The sequence below is a fragment of the Aulostomus chinensis genome, chromosome 10, assembly GCF_037954235.1.
Source record: "Aulostomus chinensis isolate RoL2024-O1b breed Wild chromosome 10, RoL_Achi_v1.0, whole genome shotgun sequence".
In the NCBI taxonomy this organism is placed as follows: domain Eukaryota; kingdom Metazoa; phylum Chordata; class Actinopteri; order Syngnathiformes; family Aulostomidae; genus Aulostomus; species Aulostomus chinensis.
Genome location: NC_141329.1, coordinates 25,507,726 through 25,528,366, shown reverse-complemented (window position 1 = coordinate 25,528,366; position 20,641 = coordinate 25,507,726). Strand labels below are relative to the sequence as shown.

The 20,641-nt window shown below is 42.7% G+C and overlaps 2 protein-coding genes across 3 annotated transcripts; both read right to left on the bottom strand.

The window, feature by feature from the left end:
- Positions 1 to 322: 322 nt before the first annotated feature.
- Positions 323 to 4,026, bottom strand: serpinf2b (serpin peptidase inhibitor, clade F (alpha-2 antiplasmin, pigment epithelium derived factor), member 2b). 2 transcript variants are annotated; one of them, XM_086216636.1, is made up of 10 exons: positions 3,674 to 4,024; positions 3,060 to 3,165; positions 2,902 to 2,970; positions 2,716 to 2,790; positions 2,293 to 2,578; positions 2,060 to 2,203; positions 1,782 to 1,970; positions 1,449 to 1,591; positions 1,157 to 1,361; positions 323 to 1,047 (listed from the first exon to the last, which is right to left on the bottom strand). In XM_086216636.1, the coding sequence occupies exons 3-10, from the start codon at positions 2,953 to 2,955 to the stop codon at positions 695 to 697; spliced, it is 1,449 nt and encodes a 482-aa protein (XP_086072762.1). In that variant the 5' UTR covers positions 2,956 to 2,970; positions 3,060 to 3,165; positions 3,674 to 4,024; the 3' UTR covers positions 323 to 694. The 2 variants fall into 2 exon arrangements, with proteins under 2 accessions (XP_086072762.1, XP_086072763.1); XM_086216637.1 differs by lacking the exon at positions 3,060 to 3,165 and having other exon boundaries at positions 3,674 to 4,026.
- Positions 4,027 to 4,361: 335 nt separating this feature from the next.
- wdr81 (WD repeat domain 81) lies at positions 4,362 to 20,641 on the bottom strand. The gene is made up of 12 exons (XM_086216635.1): positions 20,514 to 20,641; positions 19,096 to 19,592; positions 14,999 to 18,558; positions 14,798 to 14,905; positions 14,467 to 14,666; positions 14,192 to 14,373; positions 11,671 to 11,836; positions 11,182 to 11,347; positions 9,447 to 10,277; positions 9,143 to 9,288; positions 8,686 to 8,868; positions 4,362 to 6,643 (listed from the first exon to the last, which is right to left on the bottom strand). The coding sequence occupies exons 2-12, from the start codon at positions 19,455 to 19,457 to the stop codon at positions 6,317 to 6,319; spliced, it is 6,231 nt and encodes a 2,076-aa protein (XP_086072761.1). The 5' UTR covers positions 19,458 to 19,592; positions 20,514 to 20,641; the 3' UTR covers positions 4,362 to 6,316.

The window sequence follows — 20,641 nt, the reverse complement described above, 5'->3', positions numbered from 1 at the left end:
CGTCTTGCTGTTGAGGAATACTTTCACGACTGATTCAACCGAAGTTTTAGTAATCAGTCCAAATACTTACTTCAAAGAAGCATTATTTATTATATTAAGAAAACTATGTATGTTGTGATGAATCTAAAGAATCTGAGCAGTCATGCTTGGGGAAAAAAACAGATTTTAAAAAGCACAAAATTAATGACTCTCCAAGTCATATGCAAATATCCCCCACCTGTGAGTTCCACAGAACCATTAATCAATTTCCACAGTACCCAGAAAACAGTGACACAGTTAATTCTAATCGAGCATATATTTCAGTAAGACAGACTCGTAACCGTAACCGTTGTTTAAATTAATCAGATTTATTTGTCAGATCATTTGAAATCACATTAAATACACAATTATGCAGAAATGTTGTGGTATATTAGATTTGCTCAATCATTTAACATGATAAAAGATTGAAATTTCATAGGGGGCATCGACAAATAATTATTTTCACATATTTTGAGAAGGTTTTCAAAGTAGTTTGTTGACCAAAATGTGATATTAACACCAGCAAAACGTCTGCGCATATTTTATGAAACAGGGAAACAAATGAGTCATCTGCTTTCATGCACAATTTAAACGAGTTGATGTGATATGGTACACTTAATCTGCACAATCATGAAGGTTTGGATTCTGCCAACAACTGTTGTGCATGTAATAGTCCCTACTTTGGTGGACCTCCAAATGTGCCCATGTGATTTTTGTCAATAGGGAATCCCACTTTATCTTTGCTTCCAGTATCTCCTCTCTGCAAAATTGGAGCTCCAGGATTGGGGTTATTGATGACACCCATAAAGATTGGTACTTGAGTCACATCATCCATAAGGGCAAAGAGGAAGGGTTGCGTGAGATGAAAAACAGGGTTGGATGCTCGTGAGATGACGACAGAGGTGGCTGCAGCAGCTTCTGCACCCTCTTCATTGACCTCCATGCTGGATTTATGCAGCACACTAGACACCAGCAGGGGCCCATCGGCCATGTCGGCCAAATTGGGATTAGTGAACATCTCCCCGAGGCCTAACGCAGAGAACAGAGCAGAAAGTCAGAGAAAAGATGGATAGAAATTCTATTCACATGGAAGATTTGTTTGCATTCTTTTTCTTTATCCCCATTCTGTCAGACTTACCCAATTTTGTGAAAACATCCTGTAGCTCTTGAGAATACTCTAGTTTGAATTTGGGGACTTTAACTTGAACGGCCCGCTCTCTGGGCAGACGATTATAAAGGTTGGTGATATTCAGCTTTGAAGCAAGTGAGGACACGTTCACCTGGCCGGACATCGGCATGACCACTAACAAGCTTTTGGAATTCTCGAATGGGAAGCTTGCTACCTGCACAGGAAAAAGAAACAATGAGTTATAATAAACTGTTTTTGTTTTACAAATATTCTGAGGACAACATGATGAAAAGAACCATACCTGAGCCTCCAGTTCATTATGAATAAATATACTTAAAGGATGTTTGGCGTCTTCCATCACTTCAACATCAACCATGTGTTTGTCGTCAAGGTAGAACACACCTCTGGTGGTGAAGCGCGGGTCAAATCGAGCTTTCCATTCCCCTGTGGCAAACAGCCATGTTTTCACAGTTATATTAAGAATCAGTCCGTTTATTCAAAGAAAAACATTAAAATGGGTCATTTATGTAACTGTTTCTATTAGAAACTTGGAATATTATTAAATTTTACAGAGTTTCTGTTCGGGGGAAAAAAACTGTTGAATTAAATGAATATGAATTATCGTCTCATTCACCTTTGAAATGAACAGCATTAATAAGCATTAGGAGCAAATCTGGTGGTATAGCAGTTAGAAAGTTGGTCATCTTTCCATTTGTTGCCTTTTCCACCCAGTCGTTGATTTGTTCCAGGCTCTCCAAGACCACTGGCTCTGAGTCATATAACCGCTGGGATTCATTGATGAACTCTTGCTTCAGCTCAAACCCTGCAACATAAAATTCCTTTTTTAATTTGCTCTTCACAGTTGAATCAGAGTTTCCCAAGTCTTAAAGCTTCATTCTGCTGAGCAGTAACCTTGGCGCAGGAAGATGCGAGTGGCAATTAACAGGTCGTTCGTTCGGAGCTGCTCTAAGACATTGTGCAGAGACTGGTGGTAGCAGGCCTGAGTGTTTTCGTGCAGATGATGCATCAGCAGCTCCTCTGTCTCATTCACTGCACCTGTAAGGAAGATATAAGCAATGTCAGACTCCAGTCTCCTTAAACTAGGAGAATGTGTCAGTATAAAAGCTCTAACATGACGTGCATACCTAGAGCAAGCTGAGAGAGAGCTAATGATATGCTGAAAGGTGATATGATGATATTTGGCTGCTCTTCTGTCGTCTCCAGGTTCTGCAGCAGTTGTATGCCCAGTCTCTGGATGGCCGTTGCGATAGCTTCCCTGGACTGTGGACTCCGGGCGACAGGCACACAACCTTCATCTTTCTCTTCCTCTGATGAGCTCCCGTTGAGCTGACTAGCTATGGTTGTTGCAAGCACAGGTGCATCTGTGGTGCCATTTATTTCTGGCAGTGACGTGCTTTCATTTTCTGCACTCTAAAGGCAGGGATGGGAGACAATTTCACAACATATCCTTATTTCACTTAAAGTGAATTTATGTGTCCAGCACACTGCTGTGACAAGAAAAGCACAAGGATAGAAGACATAAAAAGTGTTCTATTTGTCTGTCTAACCTGTATGGGATAGCTTGGCATCAAAGGAATAAGAGGCACCAATGGGACTGACTCATCATCTGCCACATCAGCATTCTGTCACACATAGAGTATATATTTAAGTTTGAGTGCATCATATAACCAGCACAAATAATTATCACATAATTGTGAGAGGTTTTTTTTTTTAAGCAAATATCAGTGCTTTACAGTCCTTCCTTGGCTGTGGAGGCAGATCAACAGGAGTGTCAAACGAAGGTCCATATCCTAACGATGCAGCTGCAAGAGTGGAATTACTTTCAATTGACTGTGCGGTATAAATGTTAAAGTACAACATAGTACAAAACCATTCAACATGACATTCTCACCTTTATAAGTAGTTTTACTGTTTAGTCTGCAGGTTTCATACACTTCTGACTTAGTCACTGTCTCTTAAGTGGAAACCCTGATCATCTGGAAGTATGCCTGAAACACCTGCGTCAAATGAAGCGTTTGCTAAACTTTTAGTTGATTTTCATGTTTCAGAGACATACAGAGAACAGATGCAATCATATGAGTGAGTGCCAAAGAGAGGCAAGAGACCCAAGCAGGCTTTGACAACACCTCGGCTCAAAAAAGATATGCACATAACAAACAAATGCACTGTTAGGTTTCTAAGAGCATGAAATTAAATTGAACAACTTCAGCAGTCACCCTGGCGGTCCTCAGCCACATCCCAATATTCAGGACTGACTGCAAAATAAAACATTAATTTCTGCTACCTTGACAATGTAGCCTCTACAAATTAAAATCCACATAAATATTAAAAACATCTGAGAAATTTATGATTTTCATGTAAAATATTCACAGGTGTGAGATCACATCTCCCTTTCCAGAAGAAAAATCCATAAATTGAACCGTTTCAAGTGTATTTGATTGCGCACTCGAGTTAATCAAATGTACGCGTGTCCAGAGAAGTTAGTGAAAATAGGTTTGATCTTACCTTGAATTTAAATTAGAAAAAAAAAATCCTGCTGCTTTGTCCAAAAAAGGAGCGACAAAGTGACTGAGGATGTCAGAATTCCTGACGGTGAAGGATTGGCACTTGCTCAGCAAACAGTTAAAGATCAACTTACATTGATTGGGGCCTCATTTAAGCCACTATTTGTTTGTAAATGTAGCGACTGAGACTTATCCGGGGTTAAATATTTAAGCCTGTCAAGCCGCAAAGCTATTTTGCGCGTCAACAGAGCGTTGACAAGATCATGACACATCAAAAATCTTTGATAGGGAACATGACAGCTTAATTGCAAATGTGAGGAGAATCCAACTGTGTGGGTAAACAAATATTTGATGTTGGAACAATCAAATACATTTCCCAGAAACCTCTGGCTATGTTATGTAAAAGTAATGCTCACAGTCACAGTTGATATTCCACACTCAGCGCCACTATCATACTTAGTTACTTATAATTACTAAAGCGAATAAAAGAAATGCAGTATAACGCTTTTGAATGATTTGGTCACATCTCACCTCTAAGTAAAAGTAGTATCTTCTGGATCACATGACAAGAGCTGACAAACTCATCTGCAAACACTAGAGGGGACTTTGTCCAATGTGATCACTAGTGATTCAGCCAAGGAGGGAGGGCAGATCTGGGTGAATAACAACCGGGACACACAAAGAACATGGAAGCAATTTTTATTAATCCAATTAATAAATAAGCATTTTCATGGACAATCGTTACCAATATGCAACTACAAATGTTGTTTTAAAACATAGTTGGTCATTTTCGGATTATTGAGCGTTCACTCGAGGTTTACAACGAACACAAAATATCAAAAAGTGTACTTGTAAGAGCATTTTTGAGAAAATAATTAGAAAAAGTAGGCAAACTGTGTTTTATAAGATGACAGATAAAAGCATACAAAGGTTTCATGTTGTGTGCTTGTGGGATTTATGCATTCGAATGAAAAACTGGGCGGTGCATAAGTCTTCTTTTTGTGTGACACAGTAAGATGAAAGTTATAACAGGTATTTGATATTATTTTCTCAACATATTCGTATGCCGTTTCATTCAAATATTAAAATACAAAACGGTTTATCTTGGCATTGACTGTGTTAGCTATTGTAGCCACAAATGAGGAAGCGGTAATTCTGCTGCTTCAGCTGCAAAGTGTCATCTGCTTGGATGCACTCCCAGTCAAAGGTTGCTACAGGTTCCAACTGCTACAGCGATCACGATAGTTTAGGAAGGAAACTTCAAGTAGTTTATTAGTGGATAAAAACATTCAGTCTTTAAAATCGGAGTCTGAATCTAAATGTTACAATTCAGGCCTTTCTTGTGCAGGAGGCTAAAGGTTGTGCATCAATTATTGACTTCCATATGCGTTACGCCGATTGTCACATCTCCTCTCTTCGAAGATGTGCCAAGACTGTCGAGAGTACTTTTATTGTTTATGACGCATAAACAATATACTGTAAAAGAACTGGTATGAAAAAAGTAACGCCCACAAAAACAATTGGTTCATCTACAAATACTGCATAGTTTAATCAGTGCATTGGACAAGCATGTACTCTAATGTCGAGGGAAATGAAAGGTCGATGTATTTTTGGTGTTGGTATGCGTCTATTTGGAAAGAGTAAACACTACATATGAACCGGGTCTGGTTCCACCTTCCTGAGCACATCTTCTGATTCAATCTTTTGAACAGAATAACTGACCAGGTCAAAAAATATAGTCAAGACATTATTATTATTAGCCTATCTATACATCTATAACAAAAAAAAAAAAAAAGCTTTAAAAAGAAACAGGGATTTTACTGTACATGATAAATGTTGACAATGTGGCACACATTTCTTGTCAGATTTGACCGGGGCCAATAGCCAGACGGGCACGATTCAGCTGACCTGAAGCTTATAAAATGCTTTTACTTGTGCTGCCTCATTCCAAAGCAATTTTAGAAGGACTGTTCCACTTTTATATTTGACTTCAATCGCAAGTGAGAGAGCTCAGACACCCGAGGTAAGACGCATCAACACTGTGTACCCACAAAAACAGGCAAACGCCATATTCAACGCAATCAATACTCGTATAAAATGTGCAGTGACACTGTGTGAGACTTGACAGGAAAAACATGAAAATGGGAATTTACCATTATTATTACATCTTTATGCTAAAAATGTGTCCTTGATTTTCAATTAAATCATAAAGGTGCCCCCTTACGTGGAAGCTTATCTATTTACAGCGTCTATCTGAACTGTGAGATCAACTAGCAATGACTGTGAGTGCTGTAAATAGTCACAGCTCTCAGGAACTTCAACTTTTGTTTCAATTCCCTCTTTGACATGCAGCTTGTTTTCTCTTTGCTGTCATTTACTCTCATGTCAGATGAATGTCATTTATGGCTGTTTTCTTCAGTGTGAACAGGTTCACAAAGATTGACGAACCTAAAAATAGAATCATGCGTGTGCCCGACTTTATATAACTGACGAAAGCCTGCGTTTGCATATTTTCTGTCTTTGTGCATACACAGTTTTAGTCATGAATCCACACAGGTTCATGCATCTGGCCCCTGGTATCTTCACAAATAAGACACTTATACGATCAGTGGTATGAATGTAAGTGTAACTGGGAACCTTTGAATCAAGCTAATAACCGGATGGCGCCGTTCTCAGAGCCCAGCAGCAGCAGCCTCTTGGTGGGCAGGACCGCCAGGCTGGTCAGAGTGCCACGGAAGTTCTCAGAGCTCAGCTTTGTGCTGCTGATGGGACTCAGGGAGATATCTGCCATTGAGTACACCCCAATCTTGTTAGCCACGGTTCCAGTTACAATCTCTGAGCCATAGAGGTCGAAGGCATGAATGGGGTCGGACTGTGACTTGTACTGGCGAAGAGGCTTGTGTTCCAGGTCTTTCCAAACAGCGAGTGTGTAATCAGTGGAGGAACTGATGACTAAGTTCCCTTCTGCAGCCTGAAAAATAGAAAAAAGAAAGGAAGTGTTGGTATCCTGTCAGTCAAAGTTAAAATTCTTTTCAGGACAGGAAGAAGGGGGTCCGGAACACCAGAGAATGAAGAAGAAGAAGAAGTTATTACCTGTATAAATAAAAAGTTAATTAAAAAAATACATGATTAAATGCCATTCAAGAAACAGGAAGAAAGAGAAAATTCATTCTCCTCCATTTAGCTCTATAAACCTATAGAACCTACTGCAAACTACTACCAAAAGTTTTTTTAAAAGTTTTGTTGTTTGATGCTGGTTGCCATGGGGCGCCGTTAGCTTCAAGCTAAATGCATACGTGACTGGCTCTTTCTGCATTCTGGAAAGGAAAAAATAATACCTCCCTGAGCTCAAGACACTTAATTGGGAGTTCTAAAAAAAAATACATATTTTGGTGAAGTATTTAAGACTTTCCAATTCCTTCAAGTTACCTGGAACAGGAATTCAGTAACAAGAGATACTGTAAGAACAGGCTTTGATTTAAAGTTTAAAGCGTCTAAAGACAGATAACCATTGTCAACACAAATGAGTGAAAACCTGTTTTGTTTGGCTACGATAAAGTGAGAATTATCTCACATCAGAAAAACGAAACAAAACAGAAAAACAACCCAAAATCATTCGTTTCAATAAATTTAGAAATGTGGAACAAATCAATCAGGCAGTATCAAATTCAAACAAAATGGCCCACAATTTCAACTCAATTCGAGATTAAAAGAATGTGGTTGGAAGTAAGACAAATGATTTTCATCTTCTTTATTTGCATCACAATGAAAATTCCCTGATTGATTTTCAATTATAACTCAATATGGAACAGCTGCTTATTGTAATGGGAGTCTGAGTGTGTCAATGAGAACTGCTGAGGTCTTTCTAATGAGTAACCTGTGTTCATATTTGCCTAAACCTGTGCCTTTAAAACTAGAGATACAATCCTTGACCTAATTTGGGGTTAAATAAAGTTTGCTAATCCTTGTGGTTTGTTGACAACACACGTGCTGGGTACAACTTTCACCATCCTCTAAGCATCTGAACCGCCACCTTTCTGAAGAGGCAAAATAAAAGCAGCTTGCCTGATCATCTTCTTCAGCAACTGTCACATGACTCCTGGAAACTACAGCTACACCGTCTGGTTCGAGGACATGATGTTAACCAGGAATTCTCTCACAGGCTTGTACAACACTGAGGTCATACAACAATGACTGAATTAAAAAAAAAACAAAAAGCCAACAATTGTCTTTGTGACAGTGGAAAAAAAATATTTGATAGAAATGATTGCATTTAATGACATAACTTTTCTTTTTTAATTAGAGCGGACAACGTGGGTTCTGTGCCATTCTGATATCAGGCTTGCAACCTGATTCAGAAAAGGCCCAACCCAGGCAAACTTACTTTAGAATTACACCCAAACTTAAAACCAAACTTTGGTGACATTTTATACTGCATCCAGCTGAATATTTATCTGGCAGCAGATCAAGTTTGCCCATAGTAGACGCTGGCTATCTTTTTATATGTGACACACTGTGTGACCCAAGTTCCCCGAGCCCACATCTTTTGTCAACAGCTTGACTGGTGTTCAGTATAAATGAGTCATACACATCAACCCAGTGTTGAATAAACAAACAGTTTGTGCTTGGTGTAATGAGGGTTCAAGTGAGTGTCAGCCCAAAAGTTGAGTTTTCTTTTCTTCTGGGGACAAAAATGAAATGATTATTTGTGCAGTTTCCTGTAAATGGTCCAGATCTGTTCACACAACAACACCTATAATAAAGTATTCAATATTCACCCACTTTGTGGTTTTAAAATGTTGTTTTTTTTTGCGGTGGGAGGTTTTTTTTAAAAAAATGAGTGTTTTGGAACTGTTATTCCTGCATTAATGTGATGACTGAATAGAATTTTACAAGTGGCAGTCCTATTCAGTCAAAGAGACAGAAGGTAAAAACACACAAAGAAACAAAACAAAACAAAAAAAACCCAAACAAAGGCGTACACACAAGCATGAATTCACTCATCAAGTATACCTTCATTTGGAGGATATCTCCTTCGTGAGCTGGCCAGCCTTTCAGAACAAGTCCCGTACGTGCCTCTAGCAGAACAATGAAGCCAGACGAGAATCCTGCCGCAACTGTGCGTCCAGTAGGGCTCACAGCCAGGTAACGGATGAGCCCAGCACTCACGTTGTTGTATGCCAGACGAAATTCATGCTGGAGACACGGAATATTTGTCAACGTGGAGTCCAGAACAACTCACTTAAACACCAACTCCTGACACCTCCATCTAGGAGCAGGTGCAGTCCTTCACAGTGCAGAGGGGCATGCTTTTACTTCAAGTATTTGTCTGTTCGTGCTATCTGAAGTTATGAGTAAAGGGCCATGCTTATTTGCCTTTTGATGCAGCGAAGAAGACAGAAAAAAAATAACTGTATTGCACAGGTGTTAAAGGTAATAATTAGCAGAAGCTGTGAGGAGAAATTACTACCTGCAATCCTGGTTTGCGAGGATCAATGAAGCGGAGAACAGAGTCTGCACTTCCAAACACAACGCTGGAGTGTGGCGCTGGCATGGTGGTGACAGCTGTAATTGGATTCTTTCCGTCAACCGCTTCGTATGAGCGGATCTGCTTCCCTGTGACAACAGAGATTATAGCATATAATTATTTACACAGATTTGTTGATGTGTTTTTATGTCTGTTCACACAAGTCTTTCATAATCTTACAGAACTAAAAACGAGAAGGCCCCATTATAAACTCAACATACAGTTCTGAGCGACAGTTCTGACTCACCTGTATACTGGTCCCAAAGGTGCACAGTGCCATCACAGCTGACAATCTCCTGAGAAGCCTCTAGCTGTCCCACATAAAACACTGACTTTCGATGCTCATTATATGTCAGCCGGGGCTCCACTTCCTGTGTTCCATCACCATGGTTGTATAGGGGCCAAAGCTTCACAGTCTTGTCTTTACCCCCAGAAAGGAAGTAATCTTCCCCTGCGAGTGGTGCCAAACACTTTGTCGTGCCCGAATGACCCAAGAAGCTCTGCAGACGAATTTGGTGGAAGTGGAAATGATGATCCTGCTGGTTTAGGCCAATCTCGTACTGCCAGTAAGCCAACCAGTTACCCTGCAAGGAGCGGCCGCTACGAGGAAGCTCCTGCTTAAGAGCGCTGTCCTCTAGGGTGGGTCCTGTCACCCAGGCAGAGGTGAAGGAAGCTGTGCCAACAGATGGTGTGGAGAAGGTCGAAGCAGTGGTGATGATGGGGACCGTATGACTGGAGCGACCCCAAGAGTTGGTCAAGCCCAGGTTGGGGCTTCCGCCATAATCAGTGTCCCGGGACACTTGGATACGGTTTCCTACCAAGTGGCTCCCAAATGTGCCTGACTCAGGGAGGGGGTCACCCTGTGAGGTGGAGGTAGTTGAAGGTGCAGGGAAGGGACTGCAACCTACTCGCCTGCCAAAACCAGAGGAGAGACCCAGCGACGATGAAGGCAGTTCAACTTTTGATGCTGGCAAGACGTTGACCTCTGGGAAGCCTTGGCTCACACTCTGTTGGTAGGACAAGGCCAACTGCCATACCAGTTCATGGTTGGGAACCAGTTTCCGTATTGCCCCGTCTCCTACAGAAAAGGCAATAAACAACAGAGCATGCTAAAATGCACCAAAACAACAACAGGCATAAGAAAAAGTGTAGAAATTTCCTGATCAGTAGCTGCGTCAGGGAGCGACTTCATTTATCAGTTGGACTGCTGTACTGGTGAGCTGACCTGTCTGATAACCAATCAATAATCATCACCATCTGCATTTATTTTCTCGCTTTTGTTGTGTCATAGGTCAACGTTGCAATCGTACAGCCCCACTTTTAAATGATTAGCTGTTTGTTTGTCTCTCCGACGACACTCAAAGGATATGACGGGCGGCTTGTGAGTCAGGAGGGCTCATGGTTTGGATTTGTGTTACAACCAAACGTGGCATATTGCTTGTGTGCTATAAAACAGTTTCCACTTAATTATTGAAATAAAATTTATATTCTATGTACCACTTTTCTGATTGCTTCAGTTAAAGTGCCTGTTGCCACATATTGCTGTTGTTTTCCTGCCAAGGCCTACAATCATCTTCAATCATTGATATGAGAGCAATGACAGCAGGAGAGACTGACTCTTGAAATCCATTTGACAACCTCCTCCAGATGGAGGATGTACGACTCTGTTGGAGTTACTGAAAGACACGATACCACACAGAAGATGGACAATGGTGTTACAGAGTGGTGCATTATATCTGGCAAATGAGCTTCACTGTAGGAAGGACAAGTGACTTCAAGGAGCAACTTTTAGTTTTTGCCTATTATTAAATTCTATCAAGCAGCACCGAGTAGTTCTGCAGAGCAGCAGTGGCCTCTGCTGGTAACACATGGTGAAAATGTTCATGTGAAACTAAATGAGGCAGCTGACTTTGAAAACTGGATTGGCAGGAATGGAAACATGTTTTAACATGAGGTAAAGAGACCGATGAGGTGTTTCTTACCTACGAGGCAGTAAAAGGGGATGTAGGAAGCATAGGCCATTTCGGGGTTGAACACAGTCTGCAGCTCTTCCAATACCGCCAATTCACAAGTCATATTTGAATCTTCAGGTGTGCAGATGTCCACCACTGTGACCTCCCCTACAACTCTACGGGGGGCACTGTCCATCTACAATATAAAAACAGTCTGTCACGACCTCTGTGCTTTTCTAACTCCACTCTCACAAGATAGAAATACAGCTACACATAGGAACAGTCTTTTACAACCAACCAATGGAATAACCATTCTGTGACACACACACATTCAGGCACTCCTTTCCTCTCGTAGTCAGATAGTTCACATATCAAACTTCTGTTTCTTGGATTTATTTCCATCTACCTCTGTATCATCCATTTTCATAAAGCTCCCGGTGACAGGTCTGCTTGTTGAAAGCATTCTAGAAATAAACTTGACATTACACTTGTTGGTCTTTATGTGTTGTATGTGCATACCTGGGGCTGAAGACAATGAAGCAAAGAGAAAACAGCAAAGAACCGACGAAGAGTGTCAGCCATATGCTGCTGCACCATTTCTCTTCCAATGCGAAGACAGATGAGAGCCATCAAGCTGAGTGTCTTGAGACAGACGGCAGTGCGAGTTTGCACCCCACTGGGGAACCTGAGTACAGCAGAAGCAGGGTACAATGCAAAGGATGAATGATCAGTTGTACCATGGTTTCTGATTTGAGCCTATTCCAACTCAAAATGGAAAACAAAAACACATTGTTTTAAATGGGCCGACCAGTGGTGCAGTGGTTAGCGCTGTCGCCTCACAGGGTTCTGGGCTCAAGCCTGAGGTTTTGGTGAGCGCTTTGCACTTGGAAGCAACATAACTAAAAACAATAAAACCCGTTGAGATGACAACAACACAAGAGGACAGAAAACATGTTTCTCTATGCTGTGACATGTAATTTGCCCATGAAAATTGAGAACTGAGGGAAAGACAAGGTTATTTGAAATGTTTCAGTGTAAATTTTCAGGGCCGTGTTCTCCAGTGGCTATGATGTCGCCACTCTAACCCAATGCAACACACATCCTTCACAAACACTGAAACTCTTCACAACTAATTTTGTTGATTTTATAAAACCTGTAGTATCAATATAAAAGGTGACCCTAATTAATAGTCAAAGGTTTTGTAACCAACTGAAAGTTTCATGAAGTTTTGAACTGAATGCAGTCAGAGTTTACCAGGTGTCAGGATGGAACTTTGTTATCCTTTGAACTGAGCTTGACATCCTTCTGATCTGGAATTCTATGACCCTACATAAGCAGCTCTGAGAGTGATTCTTAGTTCATCTTCTCATTCATCTTTGAGCCGAGTTAAAAAGACAGTCAACAATGGCCAAGAAGATGCTTGAGGTGCGGCCTGACCTCCACAAACTCGTGGGGGAGTTCAGGTCCCTTCAGGAGAGCAGAGTGGCGACTGGGCAGAAGCGTAAACGGGAGAACCTTCATGGTGAGTACAAGCAGACACTGAGCAAGATTTGACCTTTTTTTTGTCAGAAATGTTTTCATTGTGGTGCGTTAGTGTTGATAGAGGAGAGGAACTGATGATGAAGACAACACTGAAGCTGATTACTGACAGTAGATGATTTGTGTAAAAGTGAATGAGGTTAACAACATTGTCTTTCTCTTGACAGAGAGAGAGATGGAGCTGACTGGCACCACCCAGACTCCAGCAGTACGCCGGCACTTCATGTCCTGCAGCACGGACCAACCTCCACAGAAAAGTAAGTGTGTGGTCAATGAGTTCAAAATAGAAAAATCAAGATTTGTCAGTTTCCTTTTATGTTTACAATATTGGCTCCTCCTGACAGAACAAAAACTGGACCACATTAAATTCCCATGAATGCTGACTGGGAACTGGCTGGATACAAAACAGAACCCAGCCACTGAGGGTCACTGCTCAAGTGCAGGGCACATCGGCCATTACCAGCTACAGCAGAAGAGTAAGTGTGTGGTCACTGAGAGAAAGACAGTAACAACACCTTGATGAGGTTTCCTTTCATGTTTACAATATTGTCTCACTGATGTCCCCAAAGAGCCAGCCAGAAGCCAGGAACGGGGAAATCGTCCCCAGACCTCAGAGGCTCACTCCCCACCCTCAGGGGTCATCATCATCAGGAGGTCAAAGAAGAAGAGTAAGCACGTATTCACTGAGTATAAGATTCTAAAATAATGTTTGAATTTTCCTTTTCACATCATGAAAACCATCGGTCCTTGTGCTCTTTTTCAGAAATCCCCCTGTTGATGGCCAGAAGCATCCGGATGTACAAAGACAAAATGTCCAGATGTGGATGGAGACCATGAGGGGGCCTGCAGAGAGCTTCATGGAATTTTTCTAATTGTTTGAAAAAATTGTTTTTTCATAAAAACTTAAAATTGACTCACATCCCCTGGTTCTTTGTGCACACACAAACACACACAATCTCATGGATACACTTGTATGTGTCATCTTATCTGCAAAAGTACATTTATGTGTTTATTCAGGGATTCTTCTCTTTTGTTTGGTTTGCACTTTTGGAGAATAAAATAAGCTATGGGTGGCACAGTGGTTTGCACTGTCACCTTCCAGGTTCGAGCCCGAGGCATTCTCGAATCTTTCTGTGTGGAGTCTGCATGTTCTCCCTGTGCTTGTGTGGGTTCTCTCCGGATTCCTCCCACAGTTCAAAGGCATGCAAGAGGGGACTAGGCTTATTAGACACTCTATCTTGACCGTCGTTGGACTGTGCGAGCGAATGGTTGTCTATGTGTGATAGCCCTGTGATGGACTGGCAACCAGTTCAGGGTGAACCCCGCCTCCCCAGGATGGACGGATGGATGGATGGATGGATAGATTGTTCTTGAACAAGACAAATGCAGCAGAACTGGCTGTTTTACTTTTATAAAACCCTCACTCACTGTCATGAGTCAACATAAACGTCCATGTGTGTTTATATGCGAGGTGTGTGTTAAAATGCGAGGTATCACTTACCCCATATGGGGATTGGTGAGCAGATCCAGCAGTGGCACAAGTACATCCTGGTTAATTTTCATCAGCATGTCCATTAGAGTGGTGTCAGAGAGAAAGACGATGATCTTCTGTGTAAGTGCAACGGCTCCCAGCAGACTGGCCTCCTTGCGTGTGTTCAGACGCTGTGAAGAAGGTGGAGAGACCTGGAAACACACAACATAAAAAACAACTCTTAACAGTGATGAATAACTGAGTAATTTGGTACACTGGGCAGAAATTAGATGGATTTAGCTTACCAGATATCCTATATAAGGCAGGTACTGGTAGGTGAGAACAGGTTCGCCATATAGTTGAGCAATGTAGATTAGACAGTCCAGTACTGGTCCAGCTGTCTGGTCACCCACCACTGGCCTCTTCTCATACACACTTCCCATTCCCACACTCTCTAGACTGCTCTCTTCAGATGGTGGGGCCAAAAACTGGTGGTTCTCAGGTCCTTCAGGTTGAGAAAGAGGAGGGAAGAGATGTAAGAGAGTGATTACATAAACAGTATTGTATATCTAAGGTGTTGGAATGCTATGTTAATGTATGATGGGAATACTAAAATTTCTATGATAGATAACACACCAATGTAGCAGTTTGTAAGCATTCGCAGCAAATTCCTGGCCACAAATCGGGACGTCACTGTAGGTCCGAGCTTTGCTGACAGCCATCGAACTGTTTTGCAGACTGTATCTGTTGTACAGAGATGAGGTTAAAAACAACTAAGACTATCAGGTAAGACAAATGAACATTGTAAAAAAAAAATGCTCTCATCTGCTCACTTACCTAGGAGGATCTTGTGTTCTTTCTCCTCAGAGTCTTCTAATGGGTCATGGTCATCATCTTCCTCCTGCTCCCCACCTATACCTTTCTCAGTCTCTTCCAGAGCCATTCCATTCACAAACTCATTCTCCAGAGTGGCAACAGTGGCTGCTGAAGCTTCTGTGCAACCAGACAAAGAGAGCTCCAGGTTGTGAACCGAAGGGTCATCTGTTCCCCCTTTTGTTTCAGTCACCTCTTCTTCCTCCAATTCTCCTCCCTCCTCTCCCTCGCTGGCTTGTTTCAAATCTTGGCTGCTGTCAGCTGATTTGAGACTGATTCGATCCCGCATCGAGTCCCCGTCACCTAGTGAGAGTTCACTTGTGCTGCTTTTGTCACTTAGCTTACCCACACTCAGAGACTCCTGGTCTGGATCCTTGGCTGTAGAGTTCTGCCTCTGCTGTTTCCCAGCCTCAACTCCTGTTCCGCTGTTGACATAGAATCCATTCTGGAAGTCCTCTGCCTCGGACAGAAACACCTGATCACTGAGACTGATACCAGAAGAGTAGTCAACCAGCCCAGTGTCTCCCACCACACCTCCACTTGCTCCACTGCCACCTCCCATTGTCCCACTAACAGATCCAGATGATGATCCCACCTCACCACACTGAAAACCTTCTTCCTCTTCTTCTCCAAGATTACATGTTCCACTCCCCAGCCCTTTACAAGCCTCCCCCCCAGAGCCTGAGTTGCAGCTTTCAAAACCAGTGAGGACCTGCAGCACATGGGGGAGTAGGCTGGAGAGAAAGGCCTGCAGGCCGAGCCTCACAATCAGCTGCAGAATGAAACAGTCAGTGTAGAGATAGAAACGTCCACGCAGGCAATGAGGGTTTTCATACACATTGATCAGTGGCTTCAAAAGGTACTTGCTGGCATTTCTGGGACCCAGTACTCTGGAAATGGGCTCGAATAGGTACCAAGCAGCATAGACAGCAGTGGATTCCTCCAGCATGAGAGCGAGAATGAAGGGCAAGAGAATCTCAAGTCCCTCAGCTGTGATGTTACCACGCAGAAGTGTCTCCAACTGCTGCCAAAGGTGAAAGACCACATCTCTCCCCTGAAGGCTACACACCTCCATCTTAGCGTGGTATGAAAAGATGAACTGATGAAGTGCCGCAAAATAGGTGGGGAAAGGGAAGGGGGTAATGACGGAGTTCAATAATTGGCAGGGGTTTGGAGGAGGGAGGCCATCATATATGGGGTCATACATAAAAAGAAGTGGGAGTGGGCATCTTGGTACTTCTCTATGTGCTGTACCAGAGTGCCTCTCGATTAGCAGCAGTTTCTCTAGAGCACGATGCAAAGACAGTGGAACATCTCGGAGACTGGCAGAGCAAAGCTTCATGACAGCTTGGAAGCGCTGTCTGAGGGGGGCACCTGGTTTCAACCCCCTCACTTTAGAGGAGTAGAATATCTCAGCAATAAGAACACCAAGAGCTTGCATGTCTCTTTGGTAGAGATTTGCTAGAGAGGGCAGAGACTCTATTATCACATGCTCTCTTGTGCATTCACTGGATCCCGGGGGATCGCATACTTCTGCGTGGAGACTCTTCACCAGAAAGTTGTTCAACTTCTCCAGCTCCTCCAAAGGCTGTAATGGGTTGAAGCCCTCAGGGAGAATGATCTTTATGTCTTCTGCATTGGCAGTGGTAACACTTCCCTCCGCATGCTTTTTGTTCATTGACCCGCCTCTTTGTAACATGGAACCACGTAGACCAGGGCCTACATTGCTTGTGAAGTCACCAGGGAATGAACTTGGAGACTGGGAGATAATAAGAGTTGTATGGTCTCCTCCGATCTTCCCCCCCGCCGCACTGATGCTTGGCAGTGGCACAGAAGAAGCTGCAGAACTGGATGAGCCAGTGGAGGCTAATGAGTCCAGAGCTTCTGTACCTTGTTCAAGCTCTTCGTCTCTGTCTACCATGGTCCAGCCACTGGACTCACACCCTGTGGACTCTGGCACCATTCCATCTACAGCATCAGCCATTGTGTCGATTTGTGGGATATGTAGAGAAGGCACATTAAGAGCAGCAAGGCCAAGGACAGGGGGTTCTGCTGGGGCATATTGGGAAGGAGATAAGCGGGGTGGATGTGGCTGGTCAAACAGCTGGACCACACCGTAAGTAGTCAGATTGGTGTGGTTGTCCACTAAATGCAGGCACACATTCTTAGCTTTCACAGCTTCTTTGCCTGACAGCTTATAGCCAAATGTGAGATCTATCCAATGATGCAAATGCTGGGACACCTCTCTACTCTCTAGAAGGCGTCGGTGAACTTCTACAAACTCTTCACATGACTTGCACCAGGAAGGCACATCCAGATCTGGCATGTCAGGATGTATTGAGCGGAAAATAGAGGGATCTGTGTAGAACTCTGGAATGCACTCATCGGGAGTCCAGCTCTGCATGCGTTCCATACTGGCTGGGTATTCATTAGGCTCCCACTGGGATCTCACATGACTGCACAGCACTGACTTGGGTGTTTGTCGGGCTTTGTAGACATAGTATGTAATGTCTGAGAGCACATCAGATATGTGATGAGGTACATGAAGATGGTCCGACTGTCCAGCACCGCCAGCACCTACAGAGCCACTTAGGTCTCCCCCTACACCCCCTACCCCCAACCCATTACTCACTGCCGCTGCCAAAGCTTCTTTGGTCATCTCATATGTGAAGTCTAACTGCTTATCCCCCTTGTTCAGTCTGAACTTTGACCTCCTGAGGTCCCGGAATTTTCCAAATGGCACAGTGAAATCAACCACCCACGGAAGCACTGGGTGATAATTAGGGTCTCCTTCTCGCCGTCCTGCCAACTTGTTCAGTTCCATCAAGTAGCGAAAGTTACTGATTCGTCCATGAACCCAGTCTAGAACCAACCTCTTGAGCTCATCAAAGCAGTCCTGGCAAAGTATTTTGTTCTCTTGGCTAACACATGCATTGACCCTTGGCAGGGCACATTTGGGCACCTGACATCCAGTAAAGTCACTGTTTGCATTCCCTTCCGTCCCAAGTTCCTCATAATGGGCAAGGTTGAGCTTGAGACGACTGCAGAGCTGCTCATCTACTGCAATATCCAGCAGAGAGAGCTCCCCACAAGACAGACCTGCCGTATGACATGCCTGCAGCGCTTTTAGCAACTGGTAAAGAATGAACAACACTTTGGCATGGCTGTTAGCAAGCTTGGCTGGGCTGAAGGAGACAATATCATAGAGTGAATACTGACTATAAGGTAGAACCAGATAGAGCATCTCTGCTGTCTCCAGAAGACACTCGGAAGAGAGAACATTAGGACACAAATGATCTGACTGGGACTTGGAAAAGCTGGATGAACTGGATGGCAAGAAGCTTTCTCTCTCCTTCTCTCTGGCTGGAGAGAGGGATGGTGACACTCTGTCAGCTGAGATGAACGTGGAATTGAAGAGCTTCTGTAGCGCAAGACGTACCGCATCCACAGCGGCAACATGCATCTGCTCACTGGCTCCTGCGTATGGCTGCACAAGTTTGGAATGAGCTTCACGCCACAGATTCCTGAAAGAACAAAACAAAAAGACAATGTAGCAAAATCTGGTGCAAGCTTTACAATACAACCATAGATATTCTCTTTATCCAAGTATGTCATTACATGTTAATTTAACATAAATAAAACTTTTACTAAACCATTTTTTTGGCAGTAAATGTAAAGTTTCTAACAAGGCAGACCTACTGTTGAGTAGGTCCCCACTGATAGTGACAAGTAACCACTCTATAGGAAGTGATGCAATCCAATAATGCTGACTCTGACTAAAAAAAAATAAAACATCCTGGTTTTAGAAGCAAGTGAAAAACATATCAGGATATGTCCCAGTATTTTATTTTTTTGAAAACATGCAGTAAATGTCAATATAGAAATGGTATAATAAATCACTGTAATTTTAGCCACAAACCAAATCAGCACACACAGCAGTTGAGAGCAGTGTAGACACAATTGCTTTACTTCTCTGTTACATCACTTTGCATGGTGTTAGGATATAACAAGGACTTTTAAAATGCTGTTGAGCAAACACTTGATAACTAGCAGTACAATACCTGACGTTATGCTGTGACACACTCTGCATGGTTTTGATAAATGAATCCTTTAAGGATGAATCCATTTGTAGATGACACGGGTCTCTGGCCAGTCTGTAGCTCAGTTTGCTTTTCCTCAGACCTTGTATGCACACTCGTGTCCAGCCAGGGGGTAACTTTGCCTGGGAACATTGAAGGTATGTGCGAATTTCTGCCTCACTGACGCTGTCAAAACGGGCACAGCGAATGATCCTTCTCTCCCTGAGCCCCATCACCCAGCGTGTAGGAACGAGGGCTACAATCTCCTGGGGGCGTGGTCCTGAGCCTTGCTGTCGACGGTCAACCCCTAGGTCTCTCTCTACAGCACGCATAAGCCAATCCATGATGAGTCCCCCAATGTGTGTTCAGAGATGCTCACTGTCCAGCTGCATCCACCTTAGTCTCCACTGAGGTGAACTTTCACACAGTCATGAGTGAGCAAATGCTAAACCACAAGGGCAGATTTTCCCACATGTAACCTTGAAAAAAATAAGAGAAAAACAGTTAAAATCAACTATATAAGCAAAAGTCTCTTGTTACACTTTAACAATGACTAAACTATGAGAGGGTGATCATTTCCTTTTGGGGAAAAAAAACATCCTGCCAGCCTTGAAACTGTGACAGGACGTTAGTCAGCACATGACTACTTGCTCCTTTCCAGGACCTTGAATGTTGAGCTCACATGATCAAAACTGCCTCTGTCCCATCAAGTTTAAATCACTTTCACCGTTCACAGCATTAGAATATTGCATAAATATCAATGCAGCCAGCCTTTGCACCAATCATACACCAAAAGTATTGACAGAAAGAATGTTAAATTTATATTGGAAAAGTTTACTAATTGTGATAAAGTGTTCCTTTACCAACCCACTATGCTGCAGAAACAAGGGATAGCAGTTGTACGCTAGCTTGGTGTAAGAAACAGGAAAGTCTAGCCTACAGCTAAACTACCCCTATTTCAAACCTAAAAATGTAACAGTAGACAGACTAAATATAGTAAACTTAATAACCATAATGATCCCATATGAGCCGAGAGCAGGTTTGCTTTTTGTTGTTTTGTCTTTTCCAGCAAATCAAACAGCGATGAGATTTAACCTTAAGAGTTAGCTAAAATGGCTAATGTTAGGATACTTCGCGAAAGCTGGCACAGCAGCTCTATAAGATATTAACTTAAACTATACAAATTGGTGATAAATCCATTCAATTTAACTATATTTCGTATGTGATTACGGACCAATCGCCACTTACAGCAACGCTTTTTAGCTAGCCTCTCACCACTTGTAGCAGTTGACAGCTGGCTAGCTAGCGGTGAGCTAACGACGCAAAACCGGTTTCACGCAGGATGAGTTTGTACAATATTAACTTTATAAATCGAGGACATTCGGTAAGTTTAAATGTACCTGCTCCATTTCCTGGGTTTACTTATGCGTGTCAGTGAACAGACGACAGTCAGTCAGCCGATGGTGTTTTGTTCTGAGAGAGTTGGAGCCATGTTTTAGAAGCGACAGCTCACGTGACACAACACCAG